The sequence below is a fragment of the Callionymus lyra genome, chromosome 5 (genome assembly GCF_982586985.1).
Source record: "Callionymus lyra chromosome 5, fCalLyr1.hap1.1, whole genome shotgun sequence".
Classification (NCBI taxonomy): Eukaryota; Metazoa; Chordata; class Actinopteri; order Syngnathiformes; family Callionymidae; genus Callionymus; species Callionymus lyra.
In genome coordinates this window covers 23629539-23646107 of record NC_141822.1, presented here as the reverse complement: position 1 = coordinate 23646107, position 16569 = coordinate 23629539, and the positions used below count along the sequence as shown (strand labels likewise).

Sequence of the window (16569 nt, the reverse complement as noted above, 5' to 3'; positions counted from 1 at the left end):
AGTCAAAATCTCCACCGTGCCACCGCCTTGGCCACCAGGTAGGCCAGCTCCACCATGTTCAGCACCATGCAGACTGAAGAGGCTGTGGCCATGAACACAGTGAAGATGGTCTTCTCTGTGGGACGTGAGACGAAGCAGTCCACCAGGTTGGGACAAGGCCACTGGTCACAGCGGAGCAGTCGAGGCATTTGGAAGCCGTCGTACAGAACGTACAGCCCGTACCTGTGTGGAGGGGAAATAACATTTCAGTAACAGACTGGATGCTAGAGCGAAAGTCATCCCTACATGAATCCTCCTTCGAACAGCAGTCTGAACACCAGGCTGAAGGCATACGTCCACCAGAGGGCGCCAGCTATGTGGAGTCTACGTGTCTTCAGTGTATCCAAATCAGAGTCCTGCTCCTTGCTGTGCAGGAAACCAGTTCTTCCAGAACTCTGTCACACAGAATGTCACTGAAATTACTCATCATATGAGTCATAAATATTTTATTTATTAATCAGATACAAGTTCATCTTGTTACAGAAGAGAAGGTATATTTTAAAATATTTTTTCTAACTGACCTGGGCTTTTACATCAGGTTGACTTAAAGCTTGATTGTGTAAAACTAACGATTTTCAGGTAATTTTTAAATGGCAAGACTTAATCTAGAGACCCGAGGACCAATGTGGGCCATTAGATTTTTGGCCCGATACTCAACATTTAAATTTATTTTGTGGAAGGCCTGCACATTTATTTTTTCCAAATACACAGCTCACATTTTTGAACAGAATAACAACAGGGTGTCCTGTGTACTTTTTTGGGGGTACGTATTATCCTGCACTTCCCCCTTGTTAGCACATTATCAACCCAGTCTTATAATATACTGTGTTTAATAGCTGTTTCATATATTTTTGTTTTACTTTTGTTTATTGACATTAAACCTTTTTCATGGATGTCCTCTCCATAATAGAAAAAAAACACAGAAACCTTTATAGCCAAGTAAGCAATCCAGGAATTCAAAACAGAACCAGACAACAAAGAAGCAAAGGCTAATAAAACGACAATAACGAGACTAATGGATTTGTAGGTAAGCAGCAGTTTCCAACAGCTCCATTTAAATGTTGCATATCTCAATAAAGTTCTATCTGTCTATCTATCTATTTTCAATGTTTTAACATGATGTTTGTCTAAATCAAATGATCTACAATTGAGAAATGTAAACCTTTGTAACGTTTTTTTTTTGTGTTTAATTTACATCAAGTATATATTTTTATTTCACTCTTTCTCACCATGTAAAAAGGGAGTTACTGCATTCTTTGCACCTTAATAAAATCGACTGGATACGCCCTTGTGAACCGTTGGTACAGTGACACGACAACAACCTGAGAGTTGCAAAGAACATGCACCTGAAGAAGCTGTCTGCGATCTCTGTGGTTGCGATAAGCCACGTGCATAGTAACCAGGAGCGTCGGTGTGGAGACGAAGACAAGCTGAAGACACCAGAGGCGGATGTGGGAGACGGGGAAGAATTGATCGTAGCAGACATTCTCACAGCCAGGCTGAAGATCAAAGGGAAACCACATGTTATTCAGATATAGATGGATATAAACTTTATTGATATCCGAGAGAGGAATTTATGATCCAGCAGCATTCATTTTCAAATAGAAAGAGTAATAAATATACACACATCAATGTCCGATAAGACAAAATTAAAAGATACTTTATTGTGAAAATGTAAAAATAAAATAGCAAAGATAAAAAAACAAGATAAAAAAAAAAACGGAATAAAAATGTTAAAATAAAGAGTGTTACTGGTCTTTATTAATGTTTTATTATTTCGATTTTGAGAAAAAACAAATGGCCAGAATTTCAGGATCAGAAGCAAAATTGGATAAATACATTTATTTCCAATACAAATTAAGAAACTGTCTTCTTGAGAGACTTCTAGATGCTACTAATGCCTCTAAATAATTGAAACAAACATGATTCTAAACTATAATCGCAGCTACAGTAAAGCAAAGGTGCTTCCAATCCTTCGTTTTTTCTCTTCCAAATATCAGCCAAAGAGGTGATGAACTACCTGAAGGGTGTTACAGGTGAAGTCTGACTGCTCGTCTCCCCACACGCTCTCGGCGGCGACCAGCAGCACCATGACTCGAAAGATGAAGAGCACCGAGAGCCAGATCTTCCCCAGACTGGTGGAGTGACGGTTGGCCCCGGAGAGCTGGGCGTACAGAGCCGGCCAGGACATCCTGGAGAGAATGATCGGACGGAAGAGATGAAAGCAGTGGATGAAGAGGAGTAAAGAAGGGAGAGAGAGTATGGAGGGGAATTCGAAATAAAGGAGGGAGAGAAGAGCAGTGCCAAGATCCATGTGAACCAACGAACCTTCCTGCCCACTGAGAGCCCGACGACACTGAGCCCATTCAAGAGACACAAACTTTCATCGCACTCGAACTTTCATCGCAGAGATTATTTAAATAAACCCTTTTTCTTACCTTGAGTCTGAACAATCGGATCAATTAATAGAAAAATATTGTTGGTCCGACCACCTGTTGTTGTGTTTGTGACTGTATACAGTAGGAGTGAGTGGATACGAGAACTACGGTAACCCAAGTTCGGGACGATAACAGAGCCGCTCTCTGTGCTCATTAATGACTGTGACCCGGAGTTTACACAAGAGTGGGAGTCGAGGCGACTTCCTCAGATTACTATCACAAAAGTGGTGCTGAAATAAAATAGGAAGCGGCTCAGAGTCGTTCCAGGACAAAGCAGTGATTCGGTGAAGTGGGTCAACATGTTTGTGAAGATCAAAAGAAAAGTTCGCTCTTAAAACCTTGATACCCAATTGTGTCCTGGTTGAGAGTTAAGAAAGTTAAGTTAAGAGAGGCGAAGTCCAGCACTGACATGCTTCATGTACAAACACGGCGGTGAGTGAGGGGGTGAGAAGCATGTGACTGCCGAGCTCCATGTTGGCGGAGGACTTGGCAGAGTGTCATGAATCACTTTCTTCCCTGAGTGAACGACTTTTTGGTATCATTGAAAACAACTAAAACGAGATTACAACTTCTTCTTTTTTTTTGTATCATTCATTTGTTTTTCTATTCACACCAGATGGGCTGGTACTAATAGCGACAGAGCAGTAGAGGCTGCAGGAGTTTATAAAAGAAGAAATAAAGAAGAGCAATAAGAAAGCATATTGATTTTGTTTGTTTCTTGTTCTATTTATTTTTCTGAAAGAGAAATAACATCAGAAAAATCATTTGTACGAAAAACCGAAAAATAATTAACTCAGAATAACAGAAATAATTACCACAAGACATTTTAAAAATAAATGAAATATTAGCACACACAACAAACAAAAAAAATAATAACCCCGAAAAAAAGGGGTGTTTTCTTCTCAAGTGAATACAATACACTTCAATAGAACACTTAAAAGCGTTTTACGATAGAGGGCAAAACCAGATAGTGTTTCCTGCGTTTGCAACACGGAATAAAATTGCGAAAAGCAGTATGATGCCTTGTTTTGTTTCAATGGTACAGACAAAAAAGAATTTCAGATAACCACTCCATCCTTAATAATGAAATTATTCAAACAATAACGTTTTTTTTTTTTAACCTTACCTTAATGAATCAATACATACGTTGCACTACTCGCACTTGTAGTTGATACTCCAAGCAGTAGAGGGCGCCACCGTACCGTTTGAACACTGCAGGAGACGGCTTTCGTACGAACTGACTTCCGGTGAAGCGCGGTGCTGCTTGTATGTTCGGTCAACGCACGCTAAGAAAGAAATCCAAATCGAGATAAAGATAATCGAGATGGCCCTTGAATCGCGGATCACACAAGAGGAGATCAAGAAGGAGCCAGAGAAGCCCATCGATCGCGAAAAGGTAAATTAAAATGACAGTTTATTTTGCTACTTTCGTGCACGTTAGCATGTTGCTAATCCATGTTTGCAATGAGATCTCACGTCTGCGTTATCTTGAGATTGTCGTGGATATTTCTAACTGGTCTTAAAACAAGAAGAAATATAATATGCATACAGTAATCGCGTGTCGATTAATGAATGAAACTATATATCTATTGGCAAACTAGCTTAACTATTATATTTGCATAACGCAACGCCATTTAGTTTTATGAACTTTTAGTCTTCGAAATCAAAATATACACCGAATGTGATGCTACTTTACGGGCTAGCGTGCGGAAAACATATCTTTATTTATTTCAACTGTTCATCGTAAGCTGTGTGTTTCTGTGGTAGACCTGCCCCCTTCTCCTGAGAGTCTTCACAACCAGCAGTGGTCGCCACCACAGAGCTGATGAGTTCGCTCGTGGAAATGTCCCTTCCAGTGAGCTGCAGATATACACTTGGTAAGTAGATGTTTTTTTATCAGCTAAACGTGTCACCGTCGTAACTAACGTTCGTGTGTTTTCCAGGATGGATGCAACCCTGAAGGAGCTGACCAGTCTGGTGAAGGAGGTGTACCCAGAGGCCAGAAAAAAAGGGACTCACTTCCATTTTGCCATCGTCTACCCAGAGCCCCGTGCGAAAATGTACAGGTTGGTTAGATACTTTTTTTTTCTCTAAATTCAGATTTCCCTTGTATTGAAATAGTAGTAATTGTCTGATTTTCCTCTGCAGATTGACTGATGTTGGTGGCACTATTTCTGGCAGAAAGGGTCCAGATGACTCCATAACTCTGCAGTCCCAGCGCTTCCAGATAGGAGACTACCTAGACATTGCCATTACACCACCAAACAGAGCCCCCCCTATCGGCGCACGCATAAGACCATTTTAAACATGTCTGTTGCTTTCTTCTTCTTTTTTTTTCTTGTTTTTGATCCATCTTGACTGATTGTCTTCTTGCTTTTTTATCATAATAAAACTTCGTTTCAAGGAATTTATTGTCATTTCATCCACCCACTGAAAGAATTTAGTTTCTGAGCGACTGGAATGAGCGCAATACTTGAACAGCACATCAAACATTACAAAACATGGAGCTGTATGGAAGAAGTCTTTAGTATCAATAGTAGCACAGAAGAGCTGTGGACCATAACATCGAGTTTGCTATGTTGTTAAACCAGGCTTCTTGCTGAGAGCACAGATGTTAACCAAGTATATTGTTTGGTGGTCTGCTAGCATTACGGCTTCCCTAGTGAGTTCGCAGTCTTGTGTCTTGGAGTGATGTCCTCAAGAGAGTAAAGTCTTCCACCTCAGGATGAGTTATGTCCAAACTAACTTCAGAAATTGATCAGCCGAAACTCATGTTTATATTGTCCAAAAAAAGTCGTATCAAAATAATCTATAATCATTATCTGTCAACCCAGGAGCTAAAGCTGCAGTCGGATGGTCCAAGTGTGTTTCTCCATCCACCACTTTTCTTAAACTTTGTCTTATTCATACCTATTTTGCTTTCTCAAATGGAACATGTGGAAATAAAATTATAAGCTTAACTCCGCCAATCTATGCCAATATGGTTATAAAGTGTATGTAAACTTTAATTAAAAAAAACAAACTAGACTATCAGATGTTAGAAGTTGGGATGGATTGACATAGTTTTATGGTACACAGCAGGGGGGCATAACTACATACATTATTATCCTGACAAAAATAAAAAAAACATATTTATTTGAATTATTTTGCAGATGTCAATTAAATCCAAAACATATTATTAATTATTTTGTAAAATTGTGTAATTCACATGCATCGTGGCGCATTTGTTGGAAAGGAAAACATGGATTAGGTTATAAAACCAGATTGAAGCAAAGTGAATGAACACTCAAAAATGATATAAATGTAGTATCTGTGTAAAACGTTTTCATAGTGATTTAATCTAACAAATTAATCTCTTTTATGCACATACAAACAGATGTTAAAACTATATTCACGTCATTTAATTTATTTTATAATATTTAATGTACGATACAGCATTTTCAGACATTTACTTTGAAACTCCAAATCGGAAGTGTCGAAGCCTGTTGGCGCGTGCGCTGTGTGGAGCACTGACGGCTGTCTTACGAGGGATCTTGATTTAGCAATAAAACTAAAACAAATCCGCTCAGCAAATGTTTCGAAGAAAGCTGACGGCTCTGGATTATCACAATCCTGGCAGCTTTGACGCCACAGGTTCGTTAAAATCGTGTTGGACTGTTTTATGTTCAGTTAAACGTGGACCCGGTGACGTGCGGCTTCTACGGAGCCCCGGAGATCCAAACTTCATTAGAAAATATCCCTTCTTTTCTAATATAGAACTGCTGTATTTAGAACATATTGTGAATTATTATTTTTTAACACATGTTTGTCAGATAATTTGTGATACAAATGAGTCGCAAACATACATGTTTTCGTAACCATTTCAAGCGTGTTGTTCGCTGTCGTTGCGTTGACTTTTCACAACGATATTGTCCATGTTTGTCTCCACAGATGAGACTCAGTTCAGGAACTGCGTGGTTTGGCTGGAGGACCAGAAGATCCGTCACTATAAGATAGAAGACCGAGGGAACCTGAGGAACATCCCGGGCTCCGAGTGGCCCGCTGCCTTCCAGAAGGTGTGTTCGAACCACTAATATTTACATGTCTGTCTTTTTTGTGTTGACAAAATGTATAATCCAGTTAAATGTGAATATGGCGTTTAATAGTGACATCTAAGTCGACCTGTGGATTTACATCAGCAAATAAAAATGAAACCAAGATACATATTATGGGGGCTGAGAGGTGGAAAACAAAATAAACACATTCAGAAATGAAACACAATCACTGAAAACAGATTACAAATTCACAAAAAAAAAACTAAAATCAATTGAACAATTAAACAAATTCACAAAACACACAATCGTTGAAACAACTTAACAAATCCACGGGACACAAAATCGCTGAAACATTTTGAAAAATGGAAAGAAAAGACCTGAAACACCTTTGTAATGTCTCTAATTTGTATTTTATTGATCTTTTTTTAATTTAATTTATAATTATTGAATTATTTTTTATTCTATTCTACCATCACCAAAAATAATCCAGTTTCTTAAGAAATAAACAAGTTCTGATTCTCAACTGTCAACATGACACTGTGTTCCTCCAGTACCTGATTTATTGTATTATTTTCTTTTGATCATTTATGATTCTCTGATTGAATCAGTTTTCAGTTGGATGTGGACCAACATGGTTTTAGCACATATAAATTAATTACTTTTTTACTTACAAATTAAAGAAAAAAAAAAGACTCAATTTCTATATCTAATGAACCTTATTTACAACTTGTTTTTGTGTCCCGTGTGATGAACACGGCTGAAATAAAGCCATGATATCTTTAATACAAGGACACATTTGGAAAACTTGCAACTGACGCAAACCTGTCGATGTTGGAGCTCGTCTTTGCGACTGTACACTCAAAGGCAAAAGCAAAGAAGAAGATATGAACCTGACGTCATCAACCTTCCACTTTATATGAAGTAATTGGTGTCTCTGTCGATGTGTTCAGTACCTTCAGGACGTGGGCTGTCCATTCGGTGCTGTGCAGCGTCAGGAGGCTGTTGACTGGCTGTTGGGTCTTGCTGTGCGATATGAATATGGAGACAATGGTAGGTGCTTTATTTCTAAGCTCAAATTAAAAGCCAGATCATCGCAGTACTGTTGACCACCAGTAGATGGCGCTGTAGTTAAAGTATTTGTCAGTTCATCTTTGCTCTCTCCTGCTGTGTTCAGTGGACAAGTACAAGGACTGTCAGCCGCTCTCTGCGTCCAGCGACAGCAACAAGCCTCTAGATCCTCTCGTCAACCTGGACAGTGAGTGACGGTTTAAAAAATAATTAAAAAAAAATGTGCTTGATTACACAAATGTCTGTCGTCCTCAGGTGACTCGCCAAACTTTAAAGCTGGAGTGACGGCTCTGGCCAACATCCTGAAGATACAGAGACATGACGACTATCTTATCATGCTGAAGGTGTGTGAAGTTTGGTTCAGCGGTTTTAAGATTGAAAGATATCTAACCTGATATATTTCATTAAATATTTCTCTGTCTTTCTTCTAAAACTCCAGGCAATCCGTATTTTAATCCAAGAGAGACTTTCTCCAGAGGCCATCAGCAGAGCCAGTCAGTCAAGAGAGGTAAAAGATGACTGACTTTTCAGCAAAGAACTCATTTAACTTGCCTGCCGTCATCTCTCCAGGGTGTTCCGGTCGCTCTGGACCAGCACATATTAGGGTTCGACACTGGAGGTGAGCTGGCCATAATATATCAATTTTTTTATGTTGTCGTGCCACACATGGTGACAAACTTTGGCGTTCATTCTTTCAGATGCCATTCTCAACGAAGCGGCTCAGATCCTGCGACTGTTGCACATCGAGGAGCTGCGGGAGCTGCAGACCAAGATCAACGAGGCCATCGTTGCGGTCCAGGCCATCATAGCCGACCCCAAGACAGACCACCGCCTGGGCAAAGTGGGAAGATGAGAGTCAAAGAGATGGAGGGGCAACTATAGTTTTACGTTGAAGAATGGTGGACGATAATGAGCAAATTTTCTGTTGAAATCTGAAATCCAATCCTAATTTTATTTTGTTTGAAGACTAAGGGACTTTCAGATCAAATACAGCCCGCTATAATCCACATGGACCCCCCCCCCAGCCCACCCCCAAGAACTGTCCTTAACTAAAGTCTGTTTCCTTTGTTTTATGTTTGAACTGATGCTGGATTGTTGTCATGTAGAATTAAAACAGACCTAGCGATGCAACACGAGCTCAAGTACCAAATCACATTTTATTGTTATAAATATCACGTCATGGAAAACAGGTGGTTGTGGAGAAACCGAGGTTTAGTAGTGCAGCAGGGCGACGGGCGATTGACCAGAAAACATGATCCAATTGTTGGTGTCGGGTTTAGATCCGTGGCGTTCACAATAACGTGTCTTTGATTCTTAGTTTCACAAGATTTTCTTAAGTACAAAAATACAGTAAAAAAAACAAAAACAGAATGAGGTATAAAACAAATTTACAAAACACTTATTTTGGGGGTTATATCTTTTTTAGGTAAGGGGGGGCGGAGGGTAGAATTGGCTCTGGTTTCCTTCAAGAGTTTTCAGTCGCAGGGTTCGGGTTTTCAGGAATCACCCCCAGACCTTCAGCACCGAAGGACCTGACGGGCTCCCTGCAAGACAAAGACATGTTACTATACCATATATTGCAATGTTTTACAATGCTGTAGTAAGAAGGGTATATTTGTAGTACTGTCTTGAGGACTTGACTCTGGTGTAGCAGAATTTACAGACCACATGACTCTTGACAAGTACTCTTGTACTTTTTTTTTACTTTTTTTTTTTTAATCAAAATTTGTCCAAAATGGGAAGCTATAAAAAGCTGCTAGAGTCCACTGTATCCTCTCGTCCTCAGTCATCGCTGGGATCTCGTGGTATTTCATTGTTCCTTTGCTGCAGAGGATGTAATGACTGCTAGCTTCTGAAAGTTTAATTGACACAAAAATGAACAAACGCTGCACTACTTGCATGTGAATTGTTAATAATGATAAAAAAAATCTAGATTTTAAACACAGTTATTTGAAATATAAACCATAAAATAATTTTGATGAGAATGAATTGACTTAAAAAAACAAACATATTTTTAAAATGTTAAATAACCATTAAGTATTGTGGAAAATAAATTGTGATATTTAAGGGTATGGATATTTTTTAACCTCCCGATTACTTGACCTCCTTGAAAACAAAACGAGAGCAGAAAGATGATGCAATAGTAATGAGAGAAGAGACGCACAAGTGTCTTCAATCTATCATCATAATCCAAATTACACTCTTCATCTGCAGCCGCCAATCCTGCGAAAGTCTGCGGCGCTGGTGTGATGTTGCAGATGTGTGTCACCTTTGACGACACGTCGTCCAGGCTGCCACTTTAGGGATTACCGTGTGTTCAAGACGACACTTTGTACTTAAAAGGTGCTTAACACAGAGCTTTGCGACCGTCTTAAAACCACACGAAAACGTCAACGCATCAAACGGGACGCAGGCAAAAACTACAGGTAGAGTCGCGCACAGCTGTGTAATCATTGTTCTTTGGTCTTATGTCCGCTGGCCACAAGTAAAGGGACGCACACAGCTGTGTAATCACCCATGAGTAAAGGTAAAGGTGGAGCAGAAGCTGCAGGCAGCTGTGTGATGACTGCTCTCTGGATGTAAAGCCATGAAACATGAGTGTGAATCCTCCTCACAACAGTCTCACCCTCAGGTTGTCAGAGGTTATGTTGATGAATGTGTTAGTGATACGTGTCACGATCCAGGGGCAACGATACGATATATTCTGATACTGTAGGAACAGTGATATAAAATATATACTTTAAAAGGCCAATACACATAAGACAAACACAGGAGTCCCAGAAAATCAAGGAAAAGTCTGCACAAATAAAAGTGTCTTCAGATGTTTCTTGAAGGAGTCAGTAGATCATCAAACACAGAGGGAGAGGAAGATCGTTCCAAAGCTTAGGAGCAACAGTCTGGAAGGATTTCTCTCCTCTGGTCCTGAACCGTGTTCAGCATCAGTAGATTCTGATCCACAGACCTCAGAGCCCGAGCTGGGGTGTAAGAGTTTTAAGGAGCGGGGAAATGTGAGTTCTTCTACTAGAGCAGGTCAGAATTCTCGCTGCAGGGTTTTGAATCAACTGTAGGCGAGACAGCTCCTTCTTGTTTAGACACCAAAATTTAAAACAAAAATATTTTTACAAACATTCGCTTTAAAAGCTGCTGAAGTCGACTGTATCCTCTCGTCCTTAGTCATCACTCAGATGTTATTGTCGCTTTAGTTGCGGAGGATGCAATGACTGCTCCAGTGTTTAATTGCAACACAAAAATCAACAAATGAAGTGTAAATTTAATGTTAGTCGTAATTAAAAAATCGAATTATTTTATTCTTCACACACTTAATAGAAATACAAACCATGAAAGTGATAAACTATGGTAATAGAATAATACAATAATATTAAACTTGAAAATGTTTTGAGAATAAATAATAACTAGTTCAAATTAAATAAAATATAAGATAATATATATAATATAAATAACCCCTTATTTTGACTCAAAGGTCAAAGACTTAGTTAATTAATAAAACTCTATTGCTTTAGTCTGTTGGAGGAAACCTGAACAAGAAAACCCATGCAAGAATGAACATACAACTACTATTTTCCAAAACAAATGTTTTCCATTGACACTTTAAAATACCAGATCCTCCTCTTCACTCACCTGATGGACAGTGCGATTCAGCTACAGCGAGGCCGTACAGGTGAGAGCGCTGTTCGGGAAGGTATTCGTCCGTGAACTGGCTGCTGTCTTTGCTCACGGCGATCACTCCGTCCCTGTGCGACGAGGGAAGATGGTGAGAACGAGCACAAGGTTGCGCGATAAGAAGAATAAAAACACATCCGCTGACCTCCTCCAGTCTGTGTAGTAGAAGTGGTTCCTGTAGTAAACCATGCTGAAGGGGTAGTTGAGGGTCGGGTGGATCACTCGCCGCCCCGAACCGTCCGGGGACACACACTCCAAACGCTTTGTGCCTGACAGACAAAAATGGAAATTAAGATTGAAAATGATTATAAGTAAATAAATCATATAGAGTATACATAGGAATACTAGTATTGGAAAACAAGTGACTTGGCTCTGGGAAAGTTACCTGCATCAGCCCAGCAGATCTGACCAGACGAGGCGTCGTAAGTCAAAGCATTCGGCAAACCGATCCCCTCTGACACCACCACCCTCCGGTTCTGACCCTCCACTGAGGCGCACTCTATCTTGGGAGCCTCCCGGTTCCAGTCGGTCCAGTACAGGGTTCTGTGGAGGTCGAGATCATCATCGGTGAGTGTTAATTCGTCGTGAGTCTTCATTTTGAAATCAAGGCAAATAAATGCAAAAAACACCTTCAAATAATCCCTAATGTGAAGTGACAAGAGGAAATCAGCGAAAAAAGGGCAGAAATCCTTGAGGCACCGTCTATCTGGCGCTGATGAGGTCACGGTCAGGTTACTCAGAGCATGTGCGACCTTTGAACTCTCCTCCCCGGAGAGTCTTAGTGTGTGTTTGTGATCACAAACTCTTTGAATTTAAACACCGTCATTCCCTTTGAAAAGCATCTCCAGGCTTCACGTGCATGTGTGTGTGTGTGTGTGTGTGTTGTGACACCGTGTGCGTGGAAACAACAGGTAACACACACCACACAAGCAATCACGTAACACATGTACACACACACACACACACGTCTGTGTGGCTGTTAATCAGTGTCAATGCAGTAAAAGCAGATGTGAAACATCTATACACATGTTTGTGGTTTGAAAAGTGCGTATGGAGGCTGTTGTGTGAGTATTTATTTGTGCAGGTGTGTGTGTGTGCTTCACAATCATAGTGTAAGTGCTAAATCATAAAAAGTACCAAAGCTGCCGCAGTCTTTACCTTAAGGTCTTGTTTTTGCACTGACGACACCACACACACACACACACACACACACACACACAATTTTCTTGTATCCACACATGGCCCTGATTCAGAAAATCAACTGTCAAACCAATAATGTGGAACATACAGTCCAGAGTTTACGAGTCAGGTTTCACTACCTCGTGTAATCATTTTTATACACTATTTCGACACACTAATACACACACACACAGTTCTAGAGTGGTATTATCTGGCAGGCACACACCGTGTTTATTATGTGATTAGATGAAAGGATGAATTACAGATGTGATTCCTGGAGAGAACTGATCACAGCCACATGCTCTCCTGTACTGTGTGTGTGTGTAGGTGTGTTTGTAGGTGTGTGCGTGTGTTTGTAGGTATGTGTGTCAAGCATTAATGGAATCAGCTAAAAATGGTCAAGATCTCTTGGTAACGCCCTCAGAGAAAACACTCTCTTTTATGACTAATTACAGCCGTCTCATACTTCATTTACAATCTGGCAGGTCTAGACTCATCAAGAGCCGTCTGTGGTTCGCCTCTAAACTGTTACACATTGTGTTAATGACCTCGCTGCAGATCTTGTTGTCTGACTGTGGACATCTGCTCTCTCCTCTGATCACCGTGAGTGTATTTTGTTTCAGCAGACAGGACCACCACCAGGAGGTCACCCATGATTGAGGACAGGAGTGAGTGGATGGCTGGTGGTTTTGGTTCTTGTGAATCTGAAATGAGTTTGCCTGCTCGCTGAGGATGAGGGGAGACGGAGTTCGGGGTCTTACCCAGTGGATGAGACGACAACGATGGCACGCGGGTTGACCAGGTCTTTGTCAAAAACGGTCCTCCTTCCGCTGCCATCCAGGTTGGCGACCTCGATTAAATCCTGGTTGGAGTCGACCCAGAACATCAACCTACGCTGGACGTCCACCGCCAGACCCTCGGGGCTGATCAGATCTTCAGGAAGTAGAGGCTCAGATGTTAATGCGTAACCCCCCCAAAATGCTTCTTAAATAGCCTCTCAATGCTTGAAGACCATCATATGGAGGTATATCAGAGACATCAGAATATTGGATGGTTGAATTTAACATTTAAAATGTTGAACAATCGATTTTCTTTTCTTTCTTTATTTATATAATAATTTTTATTGAATAATTACTAAAGAATTCATGAATCTGTATATAGAAATGTTTAATTGTTTTTTTTAATAATTAGATTCAACATTTAAAATATTTTATACATTATCATTATCAATATAATTCAATACGCTGATGCTATTATATTAACATTTTATATTGAATCTAAAAGGCTACAAATAAATTAATAAAAAATACTGAATGAAAAAGGAATTTTTAGTATAAAATCATTATTTTTTAAAATATTAATTAATCAATTTTAATTATTCAATAAAATAAAACAAAAGTTTATATTTTAATATACAAATTATTTAATTCTAATTATTCAATAAAAACAAATTCAATATTTAAATAAAGAAATTATTCAATTAAATTTATTCCGCCAAAAAATAAACGCTTGAAAAAATATTTCAATAAAAAATACTATTCCATATTATTATTACATTATATTCTGATGTCACTGATATACAGTAGATCCAAACATTACCTACAGTAACACGCACTATATATTGCACTATACACTACACTTACACAGACATATAGATAATTAAATACTCAAAAATCTAAAGGTCTCATCTTTTCTTACCTGTGTTTATAAGTATTTCTGGCTCCGATCCAGCAGACATAGAGGCTCGATTGATTGTCCTCGCAGACAAGTCCGTCCAATAGACATACTTGTCTTTGCAGTCATATGACAAGCCCACCACGATAGAGCCCTGGACACACACAGAATAAACACACATCGCTACAGCAAGACTGCATCAGCAGAGCATGACGGACGGATCAACAAAACGTCTTTACATGTAGGGTCAGTAGTGTTTTGGACCGTGTTGGATCAAGCTTGGTCCCATTAAGAGGCAGCGCTCCTATTTTCTGTCCCTGAGCGTAGAGTAGAGTGACCTCAGTGTCGGGAGGAGGAGGGGTCACGTTCGGCGTGGGGATCGGGCCAACGGTGGGAGGAGCCACTGAAGGAAGGCCTGGAGATAAAATGATTAGTTAGTTGATTTAAAAAGTGATTTATCATGACTTGAGACTCACATGCTGGTTTGACAGCATCATGGGATCTGGTCCCAGGAACCTCTCGTCCATCCTGGTCCACACACCAACAGTAAGTGGTCGCCCCGTAACACTGGACAGGACTGAGAGCGGAGCGTCAATGAAATATTGTCGGTTGACAAAACGTAGCCGTGTGAAACTGTCTTTACCTAAATTGTCCGTCGGGTTCACACTGAGGCAGGTACTGCTGTGGATCTGGGTTCCCTCCGTAGTGCTCTATCAAACTTGTCCTCCATCGCTCACACACGCTCTCGGGGCGCAGGGTCGGGTATACAGCGACTTCAGAAGAAAAAACAGTCAGAACCGAGGCTGTCAACGATTTAAAGCTTAAGCTAATCGTCTGAATTTACAAGCCATGAAATGTCCTTATTATTTTTTCAAGCTGTTTTTTCTGGTTTAGTTGAGTCGTGACAAGTGGGGGCGCATGATTTATGGGGACCTGAGCGGATGTCACATCTTGCTTTTGTCAAAATTGTTTACCTTGTTCAACCGGTTCAATAACTCACTTTACAGGAGAGCTTTAAAGGCAAACCCAAACCACTTTAGGCTCCCACTTTTGTTTACACTATACCTCTGGCTCACTTTTAGCAGCGCGCAGTTCCCACGAGACACCTCTCGGAGTCCAGAAAATAAAACATAGTCTAAACAAACAACAGAGCAAGTAGTTAGGAATCGGCTGATCCAATGATTCAGGGATCAGAGAGAAATACACCTCATAAGTCGACCACGAGTAAAGAACATGGGAATCTATAAGGAAACTCAGAGGCGGATCAAGCACAGGGCCATGTTATGTTTGGATTTTGTTGCCTTGGTAACGTCCGCCAGCACAGTGTACCACGAAATGACCACTTCAGATGTTTGGGCTGAGTCTCGAAAAACTCAATTTAGAGAAGCCACTGACTTCACAGAAGAGCCTTCATGTGTACATCGTAACGGGAGTGAGAGGCAAACAGCTCACAGATGCATGTACCCGTTCACTGCCAAAACCTCGTACATGTTTATGGATAACACATTATCCCTAACCCTCCGCTGACTCATCTCACAAAAACACACGATCAATCTTACTTTGTCGGCCACACTCAACGGGGGTAGCGTCCGGGGAGGTCCTCGTCCCGGATCGTTCCTGACCCTCGCGGTTGACGCACCAGCATTCTCCCGTGGAACCATGACACTGGGAAAAATAGCGAGTCCTCTTAATGCTTTTGAATGCAGCAGAAATTATTTTATTCTTTTTATAAATTAGCTCATTGTATTTAAGTATTATTTAAAGGTTTATGTTTAAGGACTACTCTCCTACATTTTATTTTTGTGATTATTTATGTCCTCCAAAAAACATTTAAACAAATATCAAAAGACCAATTTGAAAAAAAGTGCTTTCTTAACAGAATCTAAAAATGTGTTCTAAACAGTTGGTACCTGTCGAGAAACATAGTGTCCGTCGGAGTTGCACTGCGGCACATAGACTCCAAGGATGGGGTACCCCTCGGAGTTGGTGGTCTGGACTCTGTCTCTGTGGTGCTCACAATGGGTTTTACTGCGCTCTGGTTCATCTTTGGATTGTGATGGCGAAAAAAAAAGAAACAAGTTTTCTTTATATAAACTCAAAAATTATAATTTGAAATGTACACTTACCTGGTTTATCACAATCTGTTGGAAGGGAACCAGGTGCAGTTCTTGTTCCAGAGATCTCTTGTCCTCCGTTGTCCACACACCAGCAGTGTCCGGTGGAACCATGACACTAAAAGTACGTTTAAAAATTAATTATTAGCCACATCCCAAGGAGAAAATAATAAAAATAAAATAAAGCTTATAAAAACCTGTTCCTTTGCATATTGTCCATCTTCGTCGCACTGAGGTACAAACACTCCACTTAGAGGGTAACCATCTGGACTTGTGGTCTGGACACTGTCCCTGTGCTGCTCACAGTGAGATTTAGGAGGCTCTGGTTCATCTAAGGATGGA

The 16569-nt window shown here is 40.3% G+C and overlaps 4 protein-coding genes across 7 annotated transcripts in view; 2 read left to right on the top strand and 2 right to left on the bottom strand.

Moving 5' to 3' along the window:
* Positions 1-2: 2 nt before the first annotated feature.
* Positions 3-2230, bottom strand: LOC148079828 (gap junction beta-2 protein-like). The gene is made up of 4 exons (XM_087792377.1): positions 2060-2230; positions 1386-1538; positions 286-434; positions 3-222 (listed from the first exon to the last, which is right to left on the bottom strand). The coding sequence occupies exons 1-4, from the start codon at positions 2228-2230 to the stop codon at positions 3-5; spliced, it is 693 nt and encodes a 230-aa protein (XP_087648503.1).
* A 1490-nt stretch (positions 2231-3720) lies between these two features.
* sap18 (Sin3A associated protein 18) lies at positions 3721-4880 on the top strand. Its single transcript, XM_087792564.1, has 4 exons — positions 3721-3873; positions 4245-4354; positions 4421-4543; positions 4626-4880. The coding sequence occupies exons 1-4, from the start codon at positions 3802-3804 to the stop codon at positions 4780-4782; spliced, it is 462 nt and encodes a 153-aa protein (XP_087648690.1). The 5' UTR covers positions 3721-3801; the 3' UTR covers positions 4783-4880.
* A 1091-nt stretch (positions 4881-5971) lies between these two features.
* Positions 5972-8715, top strand: rtraf (RNA transcription, translation and transport factor). The gene is made up of 8 exons (XM_087791513.1): positions 5972-6110; positions 6408-6532; positions 7462-7561; positions 7686-7766; positions 7835-7923; positions 8019-8087; positions 8150-8198; positions 8278-8715. Exons 1-8 carry the CDS (start codon positions 6050-6052, stop codon positions 8430-8432), a joined length of 729 nt encoding a protein of 242 aa, XP_087647639.1. The 5' UTR covers positions 5972-6049; the 3' UTR covers positions 8433-8715.
* Positions 8716-8722: 7 nt separating this feature from the next.
* The window catches only part of nid2a (nidogen 2a (osteonidogen)), a 33524-nt gene continuing 25677 nt past the window's right edge, over positions 8723-16569 (bottom strand). For all 4 annotated transcript variants that reach the window (XM_087791508.1, XM_087791510.1, XM_087791511.1 and 1 more), the window contains 13 exons: positions 16425-16558; positions 16240-16345; positions 16024-16157; positions 15673-15778; positions 14757-14886; positions 14590-14690; positions 14353-14528; positions 14138-14267; positions 13201-13372; positions 11646-11803; positions 11406-11529; positions 11219-11331; positions 8723-9123 (listed from right to left, as the gene is read on the bottom strand). In XM_087791508.1, coding sequence (XP_087647634.1) covers positions 9083-9123; positions 11219-11331; positions 11406-11529; positions 11646-11803; positions 13201-13372; positions 14138-14267; positions 14353-14528; positions 14590-14690; positions 14757-14886; positions 15673-15778; positions 16024-16157; positions 16240-16345; positions 16425-16558 — 1625 coding nt within the window. In that variant the 3' untranslated portion in view covers positions 8723-9082. The remainder of the gene's footprint in view (positions 9124-11218; positions 11332-11405; positions 11530-11645; positions 11804-13200; positions 13373-14137; positions 14268-14352; positions 14529-14589; positions 14691-14756; positions 14887-15672; positions 15779-16023; positions 16158-16239; positions 16346-16424; positions 16559-16569) is intronic.

Coding starts and splice junctions, on each gene's coding strand:
- LOC148079828 (XM_087792377.1), bottom strand. CDS start 2,230: ATGTCCTGGCCGGCTCTGTACGCCCAGCTCTCCGGGGCCAACCGTCAC. Junction 1,539..2,059: donor TCACCTGTAACACCCTTCAG/GTAGTTCATCAC, acceptor TTTGATCTTCAG/CCTGGCTGTGAGAATGTCTG. Junction 223..285: donor CTGTTCGAAGGAGGATTCAT/GTAGGGATGACT, acceptor CCCTCCACACAG/GTACGGGCTGTACGTTCTGT.
- sap18 (XM_087792564.1), top strand. CDS start 3,802: ATGGCCCTTGAATCGCGGATCACACAAGAGGAGATCAAGAAGGAGCCA. Junction 3,874..4,244: donor AGCCCATCGATCGCGAAAAG/GTAAATTAAAAT, acceptor TTTCTGTGGTAG/ACCTGCCCCCTTCTCCTGAG. Junction 4,544..4,625: donor CCCCGTGCGAAAATGTACAG/GTTGGTTAGATA, acceptor TTTCCTCTGCAG/ATTGACTGATGTTGGTGGCA.
- rtraf (XM_087791513.1), top strand. CDS start 6,050: ATGTTTCGAAGAAAGCTGACGGCTCTGGATTATCACAATCCTGGCAGC. Junction 6,111..6,407: donor TGGCAGCTTTGACGCCACAG/GTTCGTTAAAAT, acceptor TTGTCTCCACAG/ATGAGACTCAGTTCAGGAAC. Junction 6,533..7,461: donor GGCCCGCTGCCTTCCAGAAG/GTGTGTTCGAAC, acceptor CGATGTGTTCAG/TACCTTCAGGACGTGGGCTG.